General features: G+C 30.3%; 1 protein-coding gene across 2 annotated transcripts; it reads left to right on the top strand.

Moving 5' to 3' along the window:
- The first annotated feature begins 17,856 nt into the window (after positions 1 to 17,856).
- Positions 17,857 to 23,598, top strand: LOC109810914 (Pentatricopeptide repeat (PPR) superfamily protein). Of its 2 annotated transcripts, XM_020374522.3 has the most exons (3): positions 17,857 to 20,088; positions 20,667 to 20,743; positions 23,301 to 23,598. In XM_020374522.3, the coding sequence occupies exon 1, from the start codon at positions 18,062 to 18,064 to the stop codon at positions 19,634 to 19,636; it is 1,575 nt and encodes a 524-aa protein (XP_020230111.1). In that variant the 5' UTR covers positions 17,857 to 18,061; the 3' UTR covers positions 19,637 to 20,088; positions 20,667 to 20,743; positions 23,301 to 23,598. The 2 variants fall into 2 exon arrangements, with proteins under 2 accessions (XP_020230111.1, XP_020230110.1); XM_020374521.3 differs by having other exon boundaries at positions 17,857 to 20,743.
- The last annotated feature ends 562 nt before the right edge of the window (positions 23,599 to 24,160 follow it).

Here is a 24,160-nt window from a genome sequence, read left to right as displayed (position 1 = left end):
TTCTCTCTACTCCTGCTGCGGTAGAGGATTCTTGCTCACGTCGGGCGCCGTCGAATCGAAAGTGACCCACCCAGCGTCGATAAGGTCTTGGACCTTATACTTGAGAGCTCGGCAGTTCTCCGTTGAATGCCCTTGTGCCCCCGAGTGGTATAGACATTTGTCTTGTGGATTGTACCAATCGGGGTAGGGTGGATTCACCTTCTTTGGTGGAATGTAAGCTATAAGACGCGCCTCTACTAGCTTCGGCAGGAGATCGCTATAAGTGGTCGGAAGTCTATCAAACTTCTTCACAGAGTTGTTTTGCGATTTGCCTGACTTCGAAGCGGAAGAAGACGGAGCAATGGTTACAGCGTTGACTCCTCCTTCCTTCTTCTTCCCAAAGGCCTTCTTAGCTTCATATGATTGGGAAGGCTTAACCAGCTTCCCACTTTTAAGTCCTTGTTCCACCCTTTCTCCTATGGTGATGATGTCCGAGAAGAGTGTCGTTGTGTTCCCTATCATCTTATCGTAATAGGGACCAGTCAACGAGTTGATGAATAAGGACACCGTCTCCTTATCCGACAGCGGGGGCTCTATCTGTGCCGCCAACTCCCTCCAACGTTGGGCGTACGCCTTGAAGGATTCATCGTTCTTTTTACTCAAGGCTTGAAGATCAGACCTATCGGGTGTTAGGTCGATGTTGTATTTGTAGCGCTTGAGGAAGGCGTCGGCCAACTGCCTCCATGTGTGTACTAGATTTCCATCTAGCTGCATATACCAGTTAAGTGCAGTTTCAGCTAAGCTCTCTTGAAAGCAGTGGATCAAGAGCTTTTCATTTGTGGCATATGCAGCCATCTTGCGACAATACATGGTGAGATGACTTTTAGGGCAAGTCGATCCCACGTATCTTGGGAAATCTGGCACTTTAAATTTAGGAGGGAATTGAATGTCCCTTACTAAACACATGTCGGCGGCATCCTTAATGTCAAAGTCGTGCCCTTCTATAGCCCTTAGCCGATCCTCGAGGGCATGGAATTGTTCCTTTGATACCTCGGGCTCTTTTATTATAATTCCTGCCCCAAGGGGTACGGCGTTTGGAGGATCTTTTTCATGCTCTTCCTCCTCTCCCTCATGATGGGACCCATGATCACTATGATGAGAATCATGGATGTTGTGATGACGCATGAGCTCCATCATTTGCGCCATCTGCTCCTTAAGCTGTGAAAGCTCGGTTGTGAGCTTTTTGTTTTGCTCCTCCAATGCTTCCATTTTCTTGATTTTCCGTGCGCGCGTAAGGACAGAGAGATGACCAGCCACTTTCTAAAATGAATGTTTTAGTTAGTTTATTTTATGGAATGAATACACTCTTTAACATGAGCTTGATAAACCTCCATCTTTAAGGCGCTGCCTTTTTAAGACGGAAGTTTACCACCCTTCTTTATCTATGATTTCTCCCCAACGGAGAATCTCTATAGTCATGGGTCTCTTTCACTCATGTCAAGAGGTATTGGTGATCCTAAAATGTATGTTTTCATGAGGACGCATGATGTCTTATTGGTAATGATGTACATGCTCCTCACTTTTATTATATTTTCACACATGGTCTTTCCTCTCATGTCATGGTTTTTTATGCATGGGGATTATTTTTAGACCTTATCACGAGGTTATTAATGCACAAACAATTGCACATAAGCATTTACACAAACAATTCACTCATCCGCGAACAGTCACGAGCGAATCACGAGGTAGGGGTCTCCTGCAGAAAAGTGCATATTCAAGGAGGATCTAACTGTTCTCACTTGGTCAAAGGCCCCCAAGGTGCCCCCATTATAGGGACCCAATTCCTCTCGTCGTAGGTCGATGGAAAGTTCCAACGCACCGTCGGACTCAAGTTCATGGTTATCACCTTGAGTGATGTTTTCCGACAACGGTCTACGGGCACCTATAGACCCATTCGACAACCGGCCGTACTAACATCCACTCCCTATGGTTAATCACTCATGCCCCCGGGTATAGAGGGAACTGTTGTGTGCAAAGGTTTGTGTGCAGTTTTTATTTCAAACAATTGCGTAAATTTAAAAATACAACAGTTATTAAAGCCAAATAGATAAACATGTTATCATACAAGTGAGGGGTAATAAAGTAATTTTAACTATTATTTGTTAAAAATAATCTGTCACTAAATGGGACTGACTCTCGAGGCTTCCCCAGCGGAGTCGCCATCTGTCGCCACCGGCCCGAAACGGGCTTTCGGCATTCGCGAAGGATGGTTGGACTCGTTTATTTGTTTGAAAAATGTGGATTGCTAGAATGACTTATTCTCAAACTGAGACCTCGTCAAACGAGCAATTTTATTAAGAGGCTCACTAATCCATATTAATCCCAAGCGGGACCCTCCATGGATTAGCGGTTTTCATAAAAGGAGGGTTCGTGGAGTCGCCACCAATGTTTTACTCAAAACATTGGAAAAAGGGATAAGGCAATTGATTTAAAAATCAACTTTGGCCACTACAACCAGAGTTGGGTAAGGGAGTCGGTTACGCGTGGGGAAGGTGTTAGCACCCCACGGCGCCCCTTTCGGGTTCCCTATGACAGATTATTTTTAAAAGAACAGTATAAAATTACTAAATTACCCCTATTTATTCTAAACAATTATGAATTGACTATCTACATGATGACAGTTTAAATGTGCACACAGAAAGCAGTAAAAGGAAGGATTGAAGGGAAACCTCTTGAAGCGTGCTTTTTATAAAAAATGAACTGGGAAGCGTTTTGGCGTTCCCTCGCTCTACAAGCCCGCTCCTCGCTCTCCTAGAACAAAATTTTAACTAAGGGAATCAAAAAGATTTCCCCTCGACTAGGTTCGATCCTCAAGCAAAATGGCTCGGGGCTCAAGAACTTCGTCGGATCAACTCTCCGAGTGATTTCTAGGGCAGAACACTGCTCAAAAACCCCAGAATACTCAAGGAGAGGGTTCAAACTATGTTGAAAAGTGTGGAATGACGTCCAATTGACGTCATATTTATAGGGAATAGGCGCAGTACGGCCTACAGGGCCAATACGGCCGTATTGAAATTTTTGAACTTCAATACGGTCGTATTGGAGTTCAATACGGTCGTATTGAAAGTCAGAAATTTCAATACGCCCGTATTGAGTTCGCAGCGGTCGTATTGAAGTGTCAATACGGTCGTACTGACTTCAGTATGGCCGTATTGAAGCTTCAATACGGCCGTATTGAGTTCAGTACGGCCGTATTGGGCTTTTTCCCTCCACTTCTTTATTTTGAGCTATTCTAAGACCTCTGGACCTACAGAGAACCCTCCTAGGGCCTTCGAGGAGTCCTTCTGGCTGATTATCCTTCAGTCTTCGAGAGTCTTCAAGCTTTATTTCCGACCCGGACAATTTTAGGGGTCTACAGAGCCAACAAGGTATTCTGTTGTCCAATAGCAGCAGCAATTAACTCCATAGCTTGAGCAATTTGCCGCCCATCCATGCTTGAAGAATTATTAGAATGATTTCCCCTACCAGCCATCCTAAAAAGGTCAAAGAACTTTATGAGTTTACACGAAACTCAATAAGAAATTCCTAATCAAGATCAAGAAACTCATGAGTTACTCATGAAGTTCCTTTCATTTCCACACAACGGAAATGCAACAAGACCATTTCCCACAAACCCTAAAGAGACTCGACCAGCTTTGATACCAAAATTGTAACGACCCACCCTAGGCCGTCACATCAATAACCAACCAAAATAAAATATATAAAATAAAGAAAATAGAGCAAAAGCCAGCTACGCTAGAGTGTAATTATACAATAACATATAAATTGTTTCCAAAATATATAATATAATCTGCTACGGCAGAGTCATCATCCTTATTAAAGTTATACAGTAATCCAAAAGATAATATAATATAGACACCCTAGGTGCTGGTCAAGCTCTAAACCTAGCTACTACTCAAAGTAGCTATCAGAGGACTTCTTGCTATCCCAAGCCTCACACCTGATCTGCTCCCCCACAAAGTGAGATCATCACAGTCCAAACCACATGGAAAACATGCAAGGGTTAGCACATATAAAACCAACCATAGTACATGATAAAATATCATTAAACAGATATTTATCCATAATATATATATATCCGCACCAAGGAAATAAACCTTATAAATAGTTATTTCCATGCCAAATATAAATCAAATCTAGAATCCAATGCATACAATCCACACCATTTGTATACATATTCCACATCCAGAAACAAAGTCACACCACTGTATAATTATTCCATGATCTCACACCAACATATACTCACAATGTTGGCCTCAACACCATCCACCAAGTGTTGACACGCACGCTGAAACATATCAGCAACACAGGAATCACCCCTGACCTCTCATGGAAAATATACAGCTGGAATTACGTCGTCACGTAACCCTGGTGATCATGGCCACTTCATCCATCGGTATGACTCGGCCTGGCCCTCATACCGGTAGCAAATAGAATACTTAAAGGAGTACTTCAGAATCCACCTAACATCTGAAGTGGTTTATCATATAACCTTTGGAAAAGTTCCACATTGGAATCCTCACCATGGGATTCCCAATTTCATATTTTTTTCCAAAGATTATATCCTGATCTCACCAAGAGATCTAATCCATACCATAACCTTACTCCTTTAAGTCCTATTTACTTTTCCAAACCACATACACAGCATATTCCATAATTAAACATAACCATAACCATGCCAATTTGTCAATATAATAATAATATAAATATCCAAAACAACCATCAATTGATCCAAATTATACTATATGAAATGAAAATCTCCACATAAAATAGCATATTAAAATTATACTATTCCTATCATGGTCATACGCACTAGATTAATTTTATAAGCACTACCCTTACTTAGCATACTAGATTAATTTTATAAATGCCACCCTTACTTAGCATACTAGATTAATTTTATAAATGCCACCCTTACTTGTATGAACCTGAACTGAAACTCGGGCAGAACCTCCACCTCTCTCCTTAAACAAGAACCGAAACTCGGGCAGAATCTCCTCTACTGGATTCTCCTTCCTTTCTCTCCTCTTTCCTCTCTCTTTCTCCCTTTCTCTCTCTAGGAATTTTCTCTCTCAAGGCATACATTCCCAACACCCCAAGGCCCCTATTTATAGCAAAATTTCGCCACCTAACCAGAACGGCCCGTTCCGAAAACGGAACGCCCGTTCTGAACCCTTCAGAACAACGTAAATTTTTCGACTGGAACGGCCCCGGAACGGCCCGTTTCGAAACCCAGCAGAACGGCCCGTTCTCCTTTCGGAACGGCCCGTTCTGCAAGGAGAACGCCCTGTTCTCCAAGCAGAACGGCCCGTTCTGCAAGGGGAACGCCCCGTTCTCCAAGCAGAACGGCCCGTTCTCCTTTGGAGAACGGCCCGTTCCGGCCCTGTACTGCACAAACCCAGTACACACATTTTTCTCTTTTGGAACGGCCCGTTCCGCTTTTGGAACAGCCCGTTCCAAAATCCGAAAATGCCCCAAAAATTTTAATAAAAATTACGAAAATGCCACCGATAATTACTAAAATGCCATCCAATAATAAAATTACAAAAATACCCCTATACCTTTGAAAATTTACGAAAATGCCATAATAATAAAATGGGTATTACACATACCATATGTATACAGATTCCATATCCAAAACAAAGTCACACCACTGTATAATCCATGATGTAACCAACACATCCAAACCAAATGTTGGCCTCAACACCATCCAAACCAAGTGTTGATACGGTGAAACATGTCAGCAACCCATGTCCCACACCTAACCTCTCATGGAAAATATACAGTTGGATTACGTCGTCACATAACCCTGGTGATCATGGCCACTTCATCCATCGGTATGACTCGGCCTTGCCCCCATACCGGTAGCAAATAGAATACTTAGAGGAGTACTTCAGAATCCACCTAACATCTGAAGTGGTTTATCATATAACCTTTGGAAAAGTTCCACATTGGAATCCTCACCATGGGATTCCCAAATTTCATATTTTTCCAAAGATTATATCCTGATCTCACCAAGAGATCTAATCCATACCATAACCTTACTCCTTTAAGTCCTATTTACTTTTCCAAACCACATACATAGCATATTCCATAATTAAACATAACCATAACCATGCCAATTTGTCAATATAATAATAATATAAATATCCAAAACAACCATCAATTGATCCAAATTATACTATATGAAATGAAAATCTCCACATAAAATAGCATATTAAAATTATACTATTCCTATCATGCTCATATATACTAGATTAATTTTATAAGCACTACCCTTACTTGGATAAACCTGAACTGAAACTCGGGCAGAACCTCCACCTCTCTCCTTAAGCAAGGGCCGAAACTCGGGCAGAATCTCCTCTTCTCTCCTCTTTTCTCTCCCCTAGCAGAACCTCCTCTACTGGATTCCTCTTTCTCTCTCCTCTTTTCTTTTCTCCTCCCCTCTTTTTCTTTCTCTCTCTCCTCTTTCTCTCTCTAGGATTCTCTTTTCTCAGTATATTTTTTTTCACCCCCCTGGCCCCTATTTATAGGCAACCAGAGTCACCCGGAACGGCCCGTATTGAATTCGGAACGGCCCGTTCCGAATCTTTCAAATGTACGCAAATTTTTAAACTGGAACGGCCCGTTCCAAAATCGGAACGGCCGTTCCCAAAAAGCAGAACGGCCCGTTCTAAAATCAGAACGGCCCGTTCCGAGACTCATCCAGAACGGCCCGTTCTCCTTCCGGAACGACCCGTTCTCCCTCCAGAATGGCCCGTTCCAAAGTCAGAACGGCCCGTTCTCCTAGTTGGAACGGCCCGTTCTGGGCCCGTTCTCACTAAAAAAATTTAGTATAATTTTTAAGCTTGGAACGGCCCGTTTTGCTTTTGGAACGGCCCGTTTTGCTTTTGGAACGGCCCGTTCCAAGTTACCAAAACACCCCTTAAATTTTTTTAAAATTGCGAAAATGCCATCAGTAATAAAATTACAAGAATACCCCTATACCTTTATAAAATTTACGAAAATGCCATTGATAATTAATAATAATAAAAAAAAATGGGTATTACAATGAAGAGGTCAAGAGAATAATTGTGAGACATCGTTTGGAGAAGAATGATGTATGCAATTAATATTTATTTTTGAAAATCTCTTCATAGTAAGGATAGTTATAACTTTTGTGAGATGGGACTCACCTAGTACCAACATATATAAATAACTATGTTGATCTTAATGTAAATGTTTTTATGTGATGATAAATATTTATTCTCTAGTTTTGGAGATATTAATTATATATGTTGGTACCTTTATGGTATAATGGTATTGGTGGTGAGTTTTTTTTTTCTTTTAACTCTTAAAATTTATTGTATAAGAATATGAACTATTAACAATTTTGTTTTATATCATGATATGCTAGAAAGGTACCAATAAAATTGTGGTATTTAACATTGTGAAGTTTTTCATTATATTATAAAATACAATGATGACTAATTGAGCTTTGGATTCATGTAAGACAAAATCCTTTTGTTCCAAAGATGATTGATTATGAGACTTGGTAGTGAAGAACCATTTTAGCAAATATTTTGTATAGAGTATATAAGATATGATGTGATATAACAATTGTTTAAAAAGATTAAAAATTATTATGTCTAGTCAATGATGATTTGACTAATCTTTTAACTTTAAATCCAAAGCAAGATATTATTTAATAGACATCGTAAGTTATTTGTAAACACAAAGTATAATGATATTTTATTAAAATCACTTGAAACAGATAATGATAGCAATCTAACCTTTGTGATTTGAGATCTCTTGAAGAAGGTACAATAGGAAAAATAAGTCACTTGTTAACACTAAAATTTATTTTAATTTTTAATCCCTTCTAATGGAATTTCCCACGGATTTTTACATAAAGGAATTTCCGACGGATTTAAATCCGTGGGAAATTTCCGACAGGATTTTCCACAGATTTAAATCCGTGGGAAATTTCTGACGGGATTTCCCACGGATTTAAATCCGTGGGAAATTTCTGACGGAATTTCCCACGGATTTATATTCGTCTAAAATTTTCGACGGAATTTCCCACGGATTTAAATCCGTCTAAAAATTTTGACGAAGTTTCCCACGGATTAAAATCCGTCTGAAATTTCTGATGGAGTTTCCCATGTCTGAAATTATTAAATAAAATTTAAGCCAATTATTTTTCAAATGCAACCAATCCTAATTGCATCAATACACACAATAATGCACTATATAATATTTTCATTATTATATGGGTGTTTTCAAAATATAAATAAGATAAATATAAATCAAAGTGTGTGAGGTATGACTTATATTACCTATATATAATTATATGTTTAGGTTATTATAAATTATAAACTAATTAGCGTTAATGTGTTTTTTGTTACTTATCTTGAAAAATACCAACACATGACGTTCAAATTTAAGAATAACACATCTTTTCTTTAATTTTTAAAAATCACCCATCTCTTTGAAAATAACGTTATTAATTAAATAAGGGGGAAAAAGTTAAATTATGTTCTGCAAATCATATATATGTATCTATCATTTATTTCTAAATTACATCCAATACTATGTCATTTTGATGAAAACTTACATTGATCTTCAATTTTGAAAATAAGATTTTTTTCAATTCATTTTTAAAATTATTACTTAAATTTAATATATTTTTTTAAATCACAGTGTGCATGATATTTAAAATAAATTTCAAAAAAGTTGAAATAATGAAATAAGAGATCAAATCTCATTTAATTATTGATATTTGTATTAATAAATTATTTTCTCTTAATAGTATATAAACAATATTATCTTATATAAGTAGTTGTATGTGCCACTTAAATAAATAAATAAGAAAATTAATACTCACTTAAAAATTTGAGAAGAGATATATGTATGACGTTATTGAGAAAAACTTCAAGTAGGGGTTAATGGAATTTTTTCTAGATTAAATCTTCTTTATTTAAAACTTAAAACATTAAAGTTAAAATAATTACACTAAATAATTATTTTTGTTCCTAATAACTGATTGATTTAAAAATCTCTCTTTAAGTTGTAGTAATTTCTTAACTTTACATTTTATTAATTTCTGAATTTTATATTTAAGTAAATCAGTAAAATACAAAGTAACGAGTATAAATATGAGTATTTAAAACTTCAATGAATCTATATATAGAAAGTAGAGATAAAGACAGAGAAAATGAATAGAAGAAAAATAGTTAAATATATAGTTGTTTGAATATCTATAGTAATAGATAAAGGGAAATATACGTCATCTTGTAGCTGATTTTCTCTAAAAAATAATAGATAATCATACCCTTAACTAATTTTTATTTTATATATTCTAATTTTATTTGAAATAATATGATTATATATTTAAATAGTTTAATTTTAATAATTTTTTAAGTATATTTTTGTCTTTTCACTTAAAATATTTGAATTTCTATATTTTAATTTGAATTATTTTTTAAGTATATTTTTATCTTTTTGTCTTAAATTTTTGAATTTCTATATTTTAATTTTAATAAATTTTTATTTCTATTATTTATTAATTCTTTTCATTTTAAATATTTTATAACATTAATAAAATTTTATAATTTTAATCTCTCTAATTCTATCTTACTTTTTATTTTATAAATATAATTTGGTTTATTCATTTTATAATTAAATTAAATTTTTTAAATTTTTTATGAGTTTACATTCTAAGAATGTATTAAAATTCCTCAATATTTGATTATTAGATAGCAACAACATGAATATTCTGATTATTAGACATTATGTTGTAATTCTACTACTGATCGTACTATATGTTATTTTTAAATTTAAACTCCTAAACTTTATTTGTTATGTATGACATTTTATTTTGTACGAATGAACTTGTTTTGATTTACATAATTATGATTGATTTAATATCTTTAAATAGGATAATTATTTAATAAAATTTTGAATTTTAAAAAAATAATTTTTCACAGAATTTCCCACGGATTTCCCACGGATTTATCCGTGGGAAATTACCCACGGAAAAATCCGTGGGAAATTACCCACGGATTAGTCCGTGGGAAATTACCCACGGACAAATCCGTGGGAAATTACCCACGGATTAGTCCGTGGGAAATTACTCACGGATAAATCCGTGGGAAATTCTGTGAAAAATTATTTTTTTTTTAAATTCAAAATTGAGGAGTTTCAATACATTCTTAGAATGTAAACTCATAAAAAATTTAAAAAAATTAATTCAATTATAAAATGAATAATCCAAATTATATTTAGAAAATAAAAAGTAAGATAAAATTAGAGAGATTAAAATTATAAAATTTTAATAATGTTATAAAACATTTAAAAAGAAAATAATTAATAAATAATAGAAATAAAAAATTATTTAAATTACAATATAGAAATTCAAAAATTTAAGACAAAAAGACAAAAATATACTTAAAAAATAATTCAAATTGAAATATGGAAATTCAAATATTTTAAGTGAAAAGACAAAAATATACTTAAAAAATTATTAAAATTAAATTATTTAAATATATAATCATATTATTACAAATAAAATTAGAATATATAAAATAAAAATCAGTTAAGGGTATGATTATCTATTATTTTTTTAGACAAAATCAGATGACGTATAACTTTATATTAAATGTGAATTTTGTAAATTCAACCGTTATTAAAAATATTTTACTCTTAAATCATATATACAAAATGTTATATTAATCGAAGATGATTTCTTATAAAACAAAATTAAATCCGTTGAAAAATTTATATTTTCGATGAGAAAATTTTTGTAGGAAAAGCTATATTATTGATGAAATATTTCAGACAAATTTATATTTGTCAAAAATGTAAGAACTGGTTTTAAATTTGATATGAAAATATTATGATATTATTAGATAAGATTATAAGTTAGTATTTTATTAATAGTTGATAATTAAAAAATAAAACAAGGATAAATATATTTTTTGAATTATATATATTTTTTTTAAGATAACTTATAAAATAACTCTTTGGTAAAGTTATTCCGCTTAGTAACTCATGGCGTGTGTTGAATTTTATCGATCTAATTAATTGTTAAATTAAAAGTTACTAAATTTTACTAATAATTAATATAAAAAATTAATTAGTTTTGGAATAAATTATTTTTGAATTAACAATATAATTGAAACATTAATTATTTTAAATTATTTAACTAAAATCTTATTGACAATTTACTATATGATCTTAATATTTTTGTATAATTAATATCTGGTTTTACTGTATGATCTTAATATTTTTGTATAACTAATATCTGATTTTAAATTTGATATGAGAATATTATATATAATTAGATAAGATTTTAAGTTAGTATTTTATTAATAGTTGATAATTAGAAAAAAAAAAACAACAAGGATAAATACATTTTTTGAATTTTATATGTTTGATTTAAGGTAAATAAATATATTAAATTAATTAATAATTTATTTAAAATATTAAAATTTAATTTATAAGTATGTATTAAATAAATATTTATAATTTTTTAAATTATATTATCATTATAAATTATAAAATTAAATAATTTAAATTATAATTTTAAATAAAAATAAGTAGACGTTAATTATAAAAGTAAGTACATATAAATAAATAATAATTAAATATATTATTATTATTAATAATTATTATTATTTGTAATATAAATTATTATATATTATTATTATAGTACAAATATGAGATTGTATATTTGAGAATGACTTAAATGAATTAATTTGTACAAGTTATATTGACAACATACATATACATTTCGGTAGCTTACTCATAAGAACTTCACAGTTAAGCGTGCTTGACCTGGAGTAGTACAGGGATGGGTGACCTCTGGGAAGTTTCCCAGAAATTGCACAAGTAAGGATAAAATACACTAAACAATGAAATATCGTGAAATAGAACCCTTGAGAGGCCAAATATGAGGGTTGTTACATTAATAAATTTATTAAAATTAAAAAAAAATTATAATTTCGGGTAATTTCCCACGGATTTATCCGTGGGAAAATCTGTGGGAAAGTTACCCACGGATAAAAATCCGTGGGTAAATTTCAGACGACCAATTTACCGACGGATTAGTGTCCGTCGGTAATCCGTCGGAAATGCCTCATTACCCACGGATTTTGGGCATTTCCCACGGATTTTTGCCGTCTGAAATACCGAATTTTCTTGTAGTGAATACTTATGTTTTGCCTATAATTAATATTGAGAGGGAAGCTTATTTGAATTTGGGACCACCATAAGACTAAACTACCATTTATTTTAGGTGTTTAGAGAGATATTTGTATAATTTTATTTCAAAGGTATTTTTATGAAAGAAAAAAAAAGTAAAAAGCAAAATAAAATATACTTTTTTATAAAAAAATTAAAATTAACTTATATATTGTTGCATATTTTGAAATATTTTAAGAGACTGATTTATTTGCAAAACTATTTTGTTAGTTAGATACCTTATGGAACTTGTATGAGAGTCTGCAAATAAATCTTTTAGGATAATTACGTGGGAATCTGGAAATAAATCTTTTAAGATAGTGCATTATACGTCTAAAAGTCCAAACCAGTTCGTGTATTTAACATCTATGGACAATCTAAATGACTTATAATTGTTTATAAATTTTTTTGAATGAATGTGAAAGTTGAGCACAAGGCTGTGAGGGAAAATGCGACATGTGTGTGCGGTTGTTGCCGTCACATGTGGAACGATTTGTTGATTAGATAAACTATTAATTGTGTTTTGTTTGCATCTAGGAATCAATCAACTTTTGGAGGTAAGTTATGATTTTGATCTCATCAAATGCTAGTAGGTTCCTGAACGATGAAGTATGTTTTCCTTAAAAAAAAAAAATTTAAGTATATTAATTGTGTATTGAATTAAAGTTTTGAGGAGAAATAAATATTTATTTATTTGCGTGAGAACGTGATGAAGAGGTCAAGAGAATAATTGTGAGACATCGTTTGGAGAAGAATGATGTATGCAATTAATATTTATTTTTGAAAATCTCTTCATAGTAAGGATAGTTATAACTTTTGTGAGATGGGACTCACCTAGTACCAACATATATAAATAACTACGTTGATCTTAATGTAAATGTTTTTATGTGATGATAAATATTTATTCTCTAGTTTTGGAGATATTAATTATATATGTTGGTACCTTTATGGTATAATGGTATTGGTGGTGAGTTTTTTTTTTCTTTTAACTCTTAAAATTTATTGTATAAGAATATGAACTATTAACAATTTTGTTTTATATCATGATATGCTAGAAAGGTACCAATAAAATTGTGGTATTTAACATTGTGAAGTTTTTCATTATATTATAAAATACAATGATGACTAATTGAGCTTTGGATTCATGTAAGACAAAATCCTTTTGTTCCAAAGATGATTGATTATGAGACTTGGTAGTGAAGAACCATTTTAGCAAATATTTTGTATAGAGTATATAAGATATGATGTGATATAACAATTGTTTAAAAAGATTAAAAATTATTATGTCTAGTCAATGATGATTTGACTAATCTTTTAACTTTAAATCCAAAGCAAAATATTATTTAATAGACATCGTAAGTTATTTGTAAACACAAAGGATAATGATATTTTATTAAAATCACTTGAAACAGATAATGATAGCAATCTAACCTTTGTGATTTGAGATCTCTTGAAGAAGGTACAATAGGAAAAATAAGTCACTTGTTAACACTAAAATTTATTTTAATTTTTAATCCCTTCTAATGGTATGAAAAAAATGTTAAAACTGCATTAATGAGATAAGTTTTATGTGATTACGAGAAAGTTTTACTTATAAAATTTTAATGATTTTCATGTTATACGGACAATGTATGAATTGCAACATACACTTTATAAAATTACCTATATGAATGTCAAGCGAGACTACTTGCATGAGATTTTGGTGAGATCTCTAAAACACTCATAAATATCGAGCACACATAGTCTCAAAGTGCAACACAATGATAATAGAGATGTATTGTGATTGGTTAATCTTTGATACACACCAAATATTTTGGGTTCAATAGTTTGTTACACTCACTACATCATGTGTTAACTTTTATCCATTTATGCTTGGTTCAATAACTTGTTACGTCAAATCCCATACATTACATCTTATATAAAAACCCATAATGTTTTTTAAACCTTTTGAAATATGCAAACAATTATTGTATGTTTTGAGATATTTCAAAAGGTTAATTTATTCATGAAATTATTTTGGATATTCTTATTAATTACAAATTTTAAAACTTAATTAATATCAATTTTAATGAGATATAATATTTGATTGTTGTAGTTTTAATTATAAAACTTTTGAAAAATTAATTGATTTTAATTCTCACAATTAATTATAGACACAACGATTAATATGCACATTTTATAAATAATGAGAATTAGTATAAAATAGAGATACCGAACATTGTTCTTTATTTTATTGGTTAAAATATTGTCAGTTCTACATCTTGAATACAATACTATAATGATTTTGTTTTGTTATATCCTTAGGGACATGCAAAAGTTTGTAGATAAGTTGTTTAGGATAATGCATTGCACGTCTCAACAATTAGTGTATTCAACATTTATGGACAACATGCATAAATTATTATGCAACAGTTCTTTCATATTAAATTTTCTAAAATACTTTTTTTAACTTATGTATAAATTTATGTAAAAAAACACATATAAAATAATCTTAGTTTATATAGAAAAGAGTTTTTTTTTTTTAATTTATGGAAATATGTTCTAACACATTTGAACTATTGTATTAATTCATTTAATTTTATATATCCTCTTTAAGGATGGCAATGGGGTCCCATGGGGGCGGGTAATAGTAAATTCGCCCCCACCCCGCTAGATACAAATTGTCTCCATACCCACCCCATATCTGCGCGGGTATCCATTGAGCGGGTATCCATAAATTTCTTGAATATCCACGGATATCCATGGATATTTATAAATTTTTAAGAAATTAAAAAAAATTATATTACAAATATTTTTAAGTCTATATTTAATGTCATTAAAATATTAAAAATAAAAATTCAATGTTAATTTTGAACTTGTATTTAACGTTAATTTTGTTGAAATAATAATAAAAATGTAAGATAATCAATGACTTAAAATACATCAATCTCACAAGTAAGTTAAAGTCTCATCACAAAGCTACAATAATTCAATCTCATAATTCCAAACGAAAGTAAACAACTTAAAATACATAAATTTTATTGGTCCAATCAAAGCTAGAAAATTAATCAAATTATATCCAACATAATTCTATAACATGCTTAACACATGTTGGTAACTTCATCAACGTCACTTTTGTAAGAAAATAAGACGAGAGAGTGTAGTTTTAGGGTTATGTAGTTGAAGGATAATTAGGATATTTAAGAAATATTATTAAACGGATACTCGCGGGTATGAATATCATTATACCTGCCCTCGCCCCATTTATAAACGGGTAAAAAATTATCCGTCCCCATTATCCGCGGGTACCCAATTAGCCTATTCATTTATTATCCGTAGCGGTTTTACTCGCAGATACCCGCGGGTGCGGTATTTTTGCCATCCCTACTCCTCCTCATGATGTTCTAGTTAGATATAAGAGGGTTTTGCTCAATATTTATAAAGTTTTAATTTTTTTTCTTTTTTTTTATGTGTACAAAAAAAATCTTATATAATAACTTTATTTTGTTCAACTCAATAATTCTATATAATTTATAATAACTAATATTTTAATCTATGTATTGCTAATGTTTAATATTGGTTATATATAATTACAATTTATTATTATTATATATATTATATTTAAATATATAAATTATATTATATTTAAAATTTGTATAAATATGAGTTTTTAAACAGATAACGTATATTTTAGATTTAATTTATATTGTGATACAAGATTATTTTTTAATAATTTTATAATTTATTTTAAAATATTAAAATTTAATTTAAAAATATTAAAATTCAATTTAAAAAAAATAAAAAAATTAAAATTGAAAGATTAAAATATTTATTTAGTCCTTATAATTTTATTTATTTTATTTTTTAGTCTATGAAATTTTAAATGAGTATTTCTAATCCTAATATTTATTATTTATCATTTTTTTAATTTTTATAATTTAAGATAGATTCTTTTAGTTATTATACTTATAATTTTTTTATATTTTTAATTTTTTCTTTAATTTATTTTTAATATTATATTTGGTATTAAATTTATTTTGTTTAAATTACATTAAATTAAAACTTTTAAGGCTTTATGAATATTTTGTACTCTCGTTTTTCCTTAGAACTTGATTATTACCCTTTAGTTAAGAAGGTAAAAAAGGATTGGAAGCTTAACCTTGAACTGCAATGTTACTTAATATATATTTTGTTCTTCAATTTTCTGTCATTGCAGTGTTAATTTTGTTTCTTGGACTCTCTGTAAGCTCCCTTTTGTTGAATGTTTACCTCTAACATGATCGGATTTCATATATATATATATATATATATATATATATATATATATATATATATATTATCTTTCTATTTTTTTCCTTCTCTCTTGTCTCTTTCTTTTTTTTCTTCTCTCTTTAATTTTTATTTCTGTTCTTTCTCCTCTCTCTTATTTCTCTTTTTCCTTCATCTCTCCCTTTTTCTATTTTGTCTTTTCTCCTTTTTTCTTTTTGTTCTTGGTTTACCTCTCTCACCTCTCTTTCAAAATGACATAAAAAATATCAATATTTTTTAATTATCAAATATTTAAAAATATTTTAAATTATTAATTATTATTTAATTTTAATTTTTAAATTATTAAATATTTAAGAATTAGTTGATTATTATTATTATTTTAATAAATTTTAATCTTAAAATCTCAATATATATATATATATAAAAGATAATTTATCCATAATTAAAATTAAATTATCATATCTAAATTAAGAATTTAAAATTTTAAAATTTAAATTTAATTATCAAATAAAAAATTAAAATAATAATAAAAATTAAAATCTTTAAATTTCAAAAATTTCAAATTCTTTAAATTTTTAAAATTTCTTATCTAAACAACATTATACAATTTTAAAATCTAATAATTGCTATTTATAATTAAAATAAGAGAAAAAATTAATTTATTGCTTATAATTAGAGTGAAGATACATCCTCCGAATCCTTTTCCGAATCATCATCCGAAAGTTAAAATATTAATATTTTTTAATAAATTTATTATAAAATAATTATTTAATTTAATATTTTATAATTTAAATTAATATTTTAATGTTTCGGAATGTTTTTCAGAATGATGAATTCGGACGCTGTATCATTTTTCTTATAATTAATATTATACAATGACATTAAAATTAAGATCGAGAAAGAGGTAAAAATTTATAACTTGATTGTAACTAGGATCATATGATTTTACATGCTTACTTACTTATATATAATAATATATAAAAATAACATAAATTAAATAAAAAATAATCTAAATTACAATATTAATAAATTTAAATGAAATTCATAATTATAATAAAAAAATAAACCATACGTTAAAAATATTTTTTACAAAAAAATTTCAAAACATAATGAATAGATTAATGCAAATGAAATTCATAATTATTTGTTTTGTTTTCTTTAGTTTTTTTTATTTATTACTATTACATAGTTTATTATATTAAATGCTATGCTTTAAATAATTTATTATATTTCTATCACTACTATTATTATTATTATTATTATTATTATTTATTTTTTATATTATATTACAGAGTTCCGACAAAGTAAAACTTAAAAAAACGTTGGGCCTATTGGCCCAATACTGCCCTGAACCCTAACACATTATCCCTCTTCACATCCTCGAAGCTTAGAGTGCAAATGGGGAAAGCAGAATGCAGCTTTGAGGTGACAGAGAACAGCGCCGCTATGGAGGCACCTCTGGACGACGCAGATCGACGGTGGTGGTGTCCGGCTGTTGCAAACAACTATGGATTGAAGGTGGTTTAGAGAAGTTGAATCATTGCTGTCCAAAATGGCTTTTCAGTCACTCTTTTCCAAGTATAGAATCCTACCCTCTTTCCTCACTCTTGTCCAACACAAGCCCAGCTACCATCGCTTTTGCTCTTTCCATGGTCCATTATTACCAGACCTTGTGAATGATATATCTCGTTTACTCAGCGATCACCGATACCCTCACCATGATTTAGAACTTTCTCTCAATCCATTTTCAGAACAAATATCCTCAAATTTGGTTGAACAGGTCTTGAAGAGGTGCAAGAATCTTGGCTTCTCAGCCCACCGATTTTTTCTTTGGGCTAAATCAATTCCAGGTTTTCACCACAGTGTTACGAGCTTCCACATTTTGGTCGAAATCTTGGGAAGTTGCAAGGAGTTTGCCATACTCTGGGATTTTCTCATAGAAATGAGAGACTCTTGTCATTATGAAATCAACAATGAAATTTTCTGGCGCATTTTCAAGGCATATAGCCGAGCTAATTTGCCTGATGGTGCAATTCGGTCTTTCAATAGAATGATTGAATTTGGAATTAAGCCAACTATTCATGATGTTGATAAGCTTTTGTACATTTTATGCAAAAGGAAGCACGTCAAGCAGGCTCAACAATTTTTTGATCAAGCTAAGAGTCGTTTCTCATTAACTGCTAAAACTTACAGTATTTTGATAAGTGGATGGGGTGACATTGGTGATTCAGAGAAAGCCTGTGAGCTGTTTCAAGCAATGCTTGAACATGGATGTCCAGTGGACTTGCTTGTCTATAACAATTTATTAAAGGCTCTTTGCAAAGGAGGTCGTGTGGATGAAGCTAAAAATACTTTTCATGATATGTTGTCAAAAGGAGTTGAACCAGATGCTTTTACTTATTCAATATTCATTCACTCATATTGTGATGCAAATGATGTGCAATCAGCTTTCAGGGTTCTTGATAAAATGAGAAGGTACAACCTTTTGCCTAATGTTTTTACATACAATTGTATTATAAAACGACTTTGTAAGAACGAACACGTGGAAGAAGCTTATCAATTGTTGGATGAAATGATTTCAAGAGGAGTAAAACCAGACACTTGGAGTTATAATGCAATACAAGCTTACCATTGTGACCATTGTGAGGTCAATAGGGCCCTAAGGTTAATGTTTAGAATGGAAAAAGATAACTGTCTTCCTGATCGCCATACATATAACATGGTGCTCAAATTGCTGATTAGGATAGGAAGGTTTGATAAGGTGACTGAAGTTTGGGAGAACATGGGGGGCAAAATTTTTTATCCTTCCGTCTCTACATATTCTGTCATGATTCATGGATTTTGTAAGAAGAAGGGAAAGCTAGAGGAGGCATGTAAGTATTTTGAAATAATGATTGATGAAGGAATACCACCTTATGTTGCTACTGTTGAGTTGCTGAGGAATCGGCTCTTGGGTTTAGGGTTTCTAGATCACATTGAAATACTGGCTGATAAGATGAGGCAGAGCACTTCCTGTGCAATTCAAGAATTGGCAAATATTATGATTGTCAATAGAACAACTCGTAATACTTTGAGACGAGACGAGATGTACACAGAAAGTGACGAGGATGTGACCATTTGTTTCTGATAATACTTTCTCATCAAGCTAATTTGACAAATATGTGGAGGCAAGCATTTCATTACAGTTAAGCACATAATGAAGCTGCTACATCTGGTTTCCTGATGCATTTTAGGCTACTGACATTATTATAATTCTTTGATGTCATATTTATGACATATTTCAGAAGCAAGTTAATATAAAGTTTAAATCCCTGGAAATTTTTAGGGACACCTCAGTTTCTGTATCATGAAGAAATGACTGCCATGCTGGTTTAGGAAGGCAGAGAAATTGCAAGTTTTATAGCTTGAAGAGTCATATCTTTTGGGATATATCTTGTTCCGTAGACTATAGTGTACTGTTTGATTGGCATGTCTCCTACGAATTCCATTTAATAGACACCTACCATTGTCACAGATGGGTTTTGATTGTAATCAGGATAAAAGTGACTGCTTTGTTTCATTGATTCAAACATCAAACAGGTAAAGTTGTCTCAACTCTCGAGTTATCTCTTCCCATGTGTTTGTATGGGTGTGGGTGAGATTTAGCATTATGCAACTAATTATACAGTTATATATAGGTTGTTGGCATATGTGAATTTTTCAAACTTTTCATTTCCCAATGTTAGACCTGGGCAAAAACTCTATCAGCCAATCCGGTCCAATTCCATTTTAAATCTTTTAATGGATTGGAATTTTTACTCTGATCTAAAATTTATACCTGTTTCAAGATCCGAAATCATTCTCTTATCATATGGATTTTAAGTTGAAAACTGTAACCAAAAAATGCAATGCCTCGTAGCTTCACTCATGCTACTCTTCGCCAAAACCGCTAACCAAATCCTCATCTCAATCATTGAATCTGTGTATTGTAGTTCTCTCTCAATCTAAGGTAGTTTCGATGAAACCTAACACTGAAATTCGTAGCTTCCCTCTCTCTATCGAACCTTTATTCTTTGTTTCGTTCTTGCTCAATTGCTGAATCGTAGCTTAATTTTCAATCTAAGGTAGCTTTGATGAACCCCAATGCTTTGATTCTCCTTGATTTTGCATCTCTGCAGGAATTTTGGGGCAAGGTTGCTAGTGTTGGCACGATTATCTCCACAATTTAGCTGTTGGCCATCGAAGTCTTTTCACGGTAAGATAGTTTGCTAATTTGATTATTTTTCCTTCGCTTCTGTATTAGCTGTACATATATGTGTGTGATAGTTTGATAATTTTCTAATGGGCATCAAGAGGAATGAATGATTCTTGTGGGAACCATCTTTTGTAGTTCTAGATTATTATTTATGACGGTCCAAGGCGACTAAAACATGAGCTTTATGCCAACTAACTAAAAACTATTTGCTATCAAATTTTGTAAAATAAAATGGGTCACATATATTAGTAAAAAGTCGAGCATATAGTTTTTTTTCTTTATGATATATAAAAGTCTCTCTCAAATTTTATTTTAGGCCTCTATGATTGTTGTGCTGGCTGCCACTACTTTTTTTCTTTTTTAAATTTTATTTTTTTATAAATGTCTCTTTTGAATACCCTTTATTTATTTATTTTTAAATTGGTTTTAAAACAAGTTTATGGAATTATGGTTTTAAAATCAGTTTTGAACCATAAATCAATTTTAGAACAGTTTCAAAAAAATTTAACCACTTTTTTTTTGTTGATAAATATGGATTTGAATTTTAAATCCAATCCATTTATTTGGATATGGATTTGATTTTTAAAATTTAAAAATTAAATTCTTGTGCACCCTAATGCGATGCAAACTGCTCCAGCATTTGGATGCTAAAGATACTATGTTCAAAATCATCATTGCCAAAGAAAATAAAATCATTGTTATTGTTAGGAGCGGGGAAACCTTCTAGATGAACAAAAATTGAAGCATAAAGGGGAATAATTGAAAGCAGGAAAGAAAGTGAAAATGAAATTTATCTAACAAAAAAGAAAAGTCATTCATCTTAATATTTTTACCTTTGGTCTATGTTTAAGATTGATGAAAGAAGATGAACAGAAAAAAAAAAATAACATGACTAGACAAAAAGAGTGTATTGAATTGAGATTTGTTTTTTGTAAGATTACTTTAGTATGACAAAGTCTTGTAAATTTTAAAAAATTTGGTAAAACTTAAAAGATTAAAAAAATTTAATAGATTTATAATCAAGATTTTGTTATTTGGGTTTTGATAGATTTATATCATAAAAATTTATAAGATTTGAAGGGATTTTATGTTTTAAATGACAATATGGATTTTCAAAAAAATACAACTAATATAAAATAATATAAAAAAGGAGGTTTGAGAAGAGTAAAATCAATACAAAATTTTCAGTCTTCTAATAGACAATTGATTCTAACTTAGTGTTATTTTAAGTAACATTTCTCCATGTGTAGTCTTTGATATATTGACATATTGTTGTTCATACTTTTGAGTTTGAACAATATGTTTAATGTTATTATTTTCATTTACCGATTATTGTTGAGACGAAAATTCGCCTATTGATTCAATTGAAAATTCAATTCATCGTAACAATCTTCTTTATGAAAAATATTTAGTGTTACACATGTTAACACAACCTGTTTGTTAAGTAAAAAGATTGAGGTGTTGAATTAAAAATTGTAAAGTATAATTTAAAAATATCAAATATTTCCTTAATCATGTCTTAAAAATGCATGAGGAAACTTGATTAATTTATTTTCATTTTAAGAGTCATTACTATTATAGCTAAAACCTTGTGAGAGTTTATAAATTTTTTGGTAGTGATATTCTCACAATATATGTATATAATAATAATATAATTATTATAATGTATATATTACATATAACGTTTACTCTCACAATCACACACTCTCAACATTTTATCTTTTATCCCTTTTGATGAAGGTGCATTTCACATACTAATTTTATAAGCAACTCAAGAATTTCTCATTGGCTGTGTTTTCTTTGGGTAACCATGACACTGTTACGAAGTATTCATTGCAGGGAGCAATGACTAATTTTTTTATTATCGAAGACCGTGAGTGCACATTGTTTATTCTATACTAGAGACAAATATTTGAATCTCGGATAATTTGGTTAAGGAATAAAAATTGTTATTATTTGTGCCAACCAATATTTGTCTATGACGGTGTTTAGATGAAAAATTTTAAATTTTAATTGTTTTGATTTTAAATTTGCCCTTATATATTAAACATGATCAATAATCTTGCACAATAACTTTTTTCAATATTTGTCTAACAAATAATTTAGGTGTTTTTTCTTCAGTGAGAGTTTTTGAGGGTTCTTTTAATTGTGTATCTAATTTAAGATGTGTTTGAATACTAATTCACACACATTCTTATGCACTCTAACGAAAAAGTGAGTGTGGATGGATTTAGTTAAACATACTTTTGTATGTTATTAAATTTATTTATATAATAATGATCCTATGTTGTTGTATATATATAGTTTAATGCTAGGTGATAGATCGATGCTCTTGATCTAAAGAGCAGGCACAAGCGAAAGCTTAAGACAACGAATTTATGCAACCAATGTGTTTTTCTCCCCTAATATAACATCCCTTTTTATTTATTTATTTATTATTATTTTATAATTGCATTTCCTATGCTCTTTTTAATCTCTAGCTAGTGTCATGGATAGGATTTATGTTGTATTATAAAATAGTTAATACTTTTTTAATTTGTACTATTGGGTCCCAAAGCCTCTGTCGATCTAGACCTGCATTATGGGAGGAAGAAACTCTTGATGTTGTGCTCATGTGGTGTTAGAGATTTGTTGAAGTCTTGGAAGATAATCGTGACTGTGAAGTTAAAAGTTAAAAGTCATTGCAATATTGTAAATACGGATGATATCTACGAGGTAGTTTCATTTTAAGCTTTTGATTGCAATAAGTTTTCTATTTTTATTTGCTGTATAACTTTTAGATTTTTAATTTTTTCATGTTATTATTAACTAAATAATTACTAAAAATATTTTTATTCAAATAGTTTTTTTTTTAATTTAAATGTTAGAGGATATATCAAATCAAACTATATCACTAAATAAAAACATCTATCTCCCAAAAAAATGTTTAACCTCTGAAAAAAAAAAAAAGTGAGAGACAGAATAAGTTTATGGTTTTTTTTAATAGTACTGTGCTATTCCTTTTTTTCCTTCTTTGCAATAAGGTATAACCTGTAGATAGTGTAGATGTGATGATATTGGTTTAGTTAGGTAGTTGTTTGCTTAAACTTGTTCAATGAGATATAGATTTAAATTTTAAATTTTGAACTTGAATTAAATGGACATTTTTAACCCAAAATGACCATTGTGACTATAATAAATTATTTTTTAAAATGAAATTTATAGAAAAGATCATTCCGTTTTCAAAATAATTAAAAACTGACAACATATGTGAAGTTCATTATATTCTTTTAATATGTATAAGAAACTGGCCCAAAATAAGTTGTTTTTTCTCTCTATATATTAAGGGTCTATTTATTAATTTTAAAACAGCTTTTTAACAAAATAAATATTTTTCTAAATGTTTGTCTAAATTGAGTATTTTATAAGTAAGCAACT

Source organism: Cajanus cajan, chromosome 11 (genome assembly GCF_000230855.2).
Source record: "Cajanus cajan strain Asha chromosome 11, NIPB_CcT2T_4, whole genome shotgun sequence".
Lineage (NCBI taxonomy): Eukaryota > Viridiplantae > Streptophyta > Magnoliopsida > Fabales > Fabaceae > Cajanus > Cajanus cajan.
Note: the sequence above shows the minus strand (reverse complement) of the source record. Positions and strands in the feature narration are given on the sequence as shown.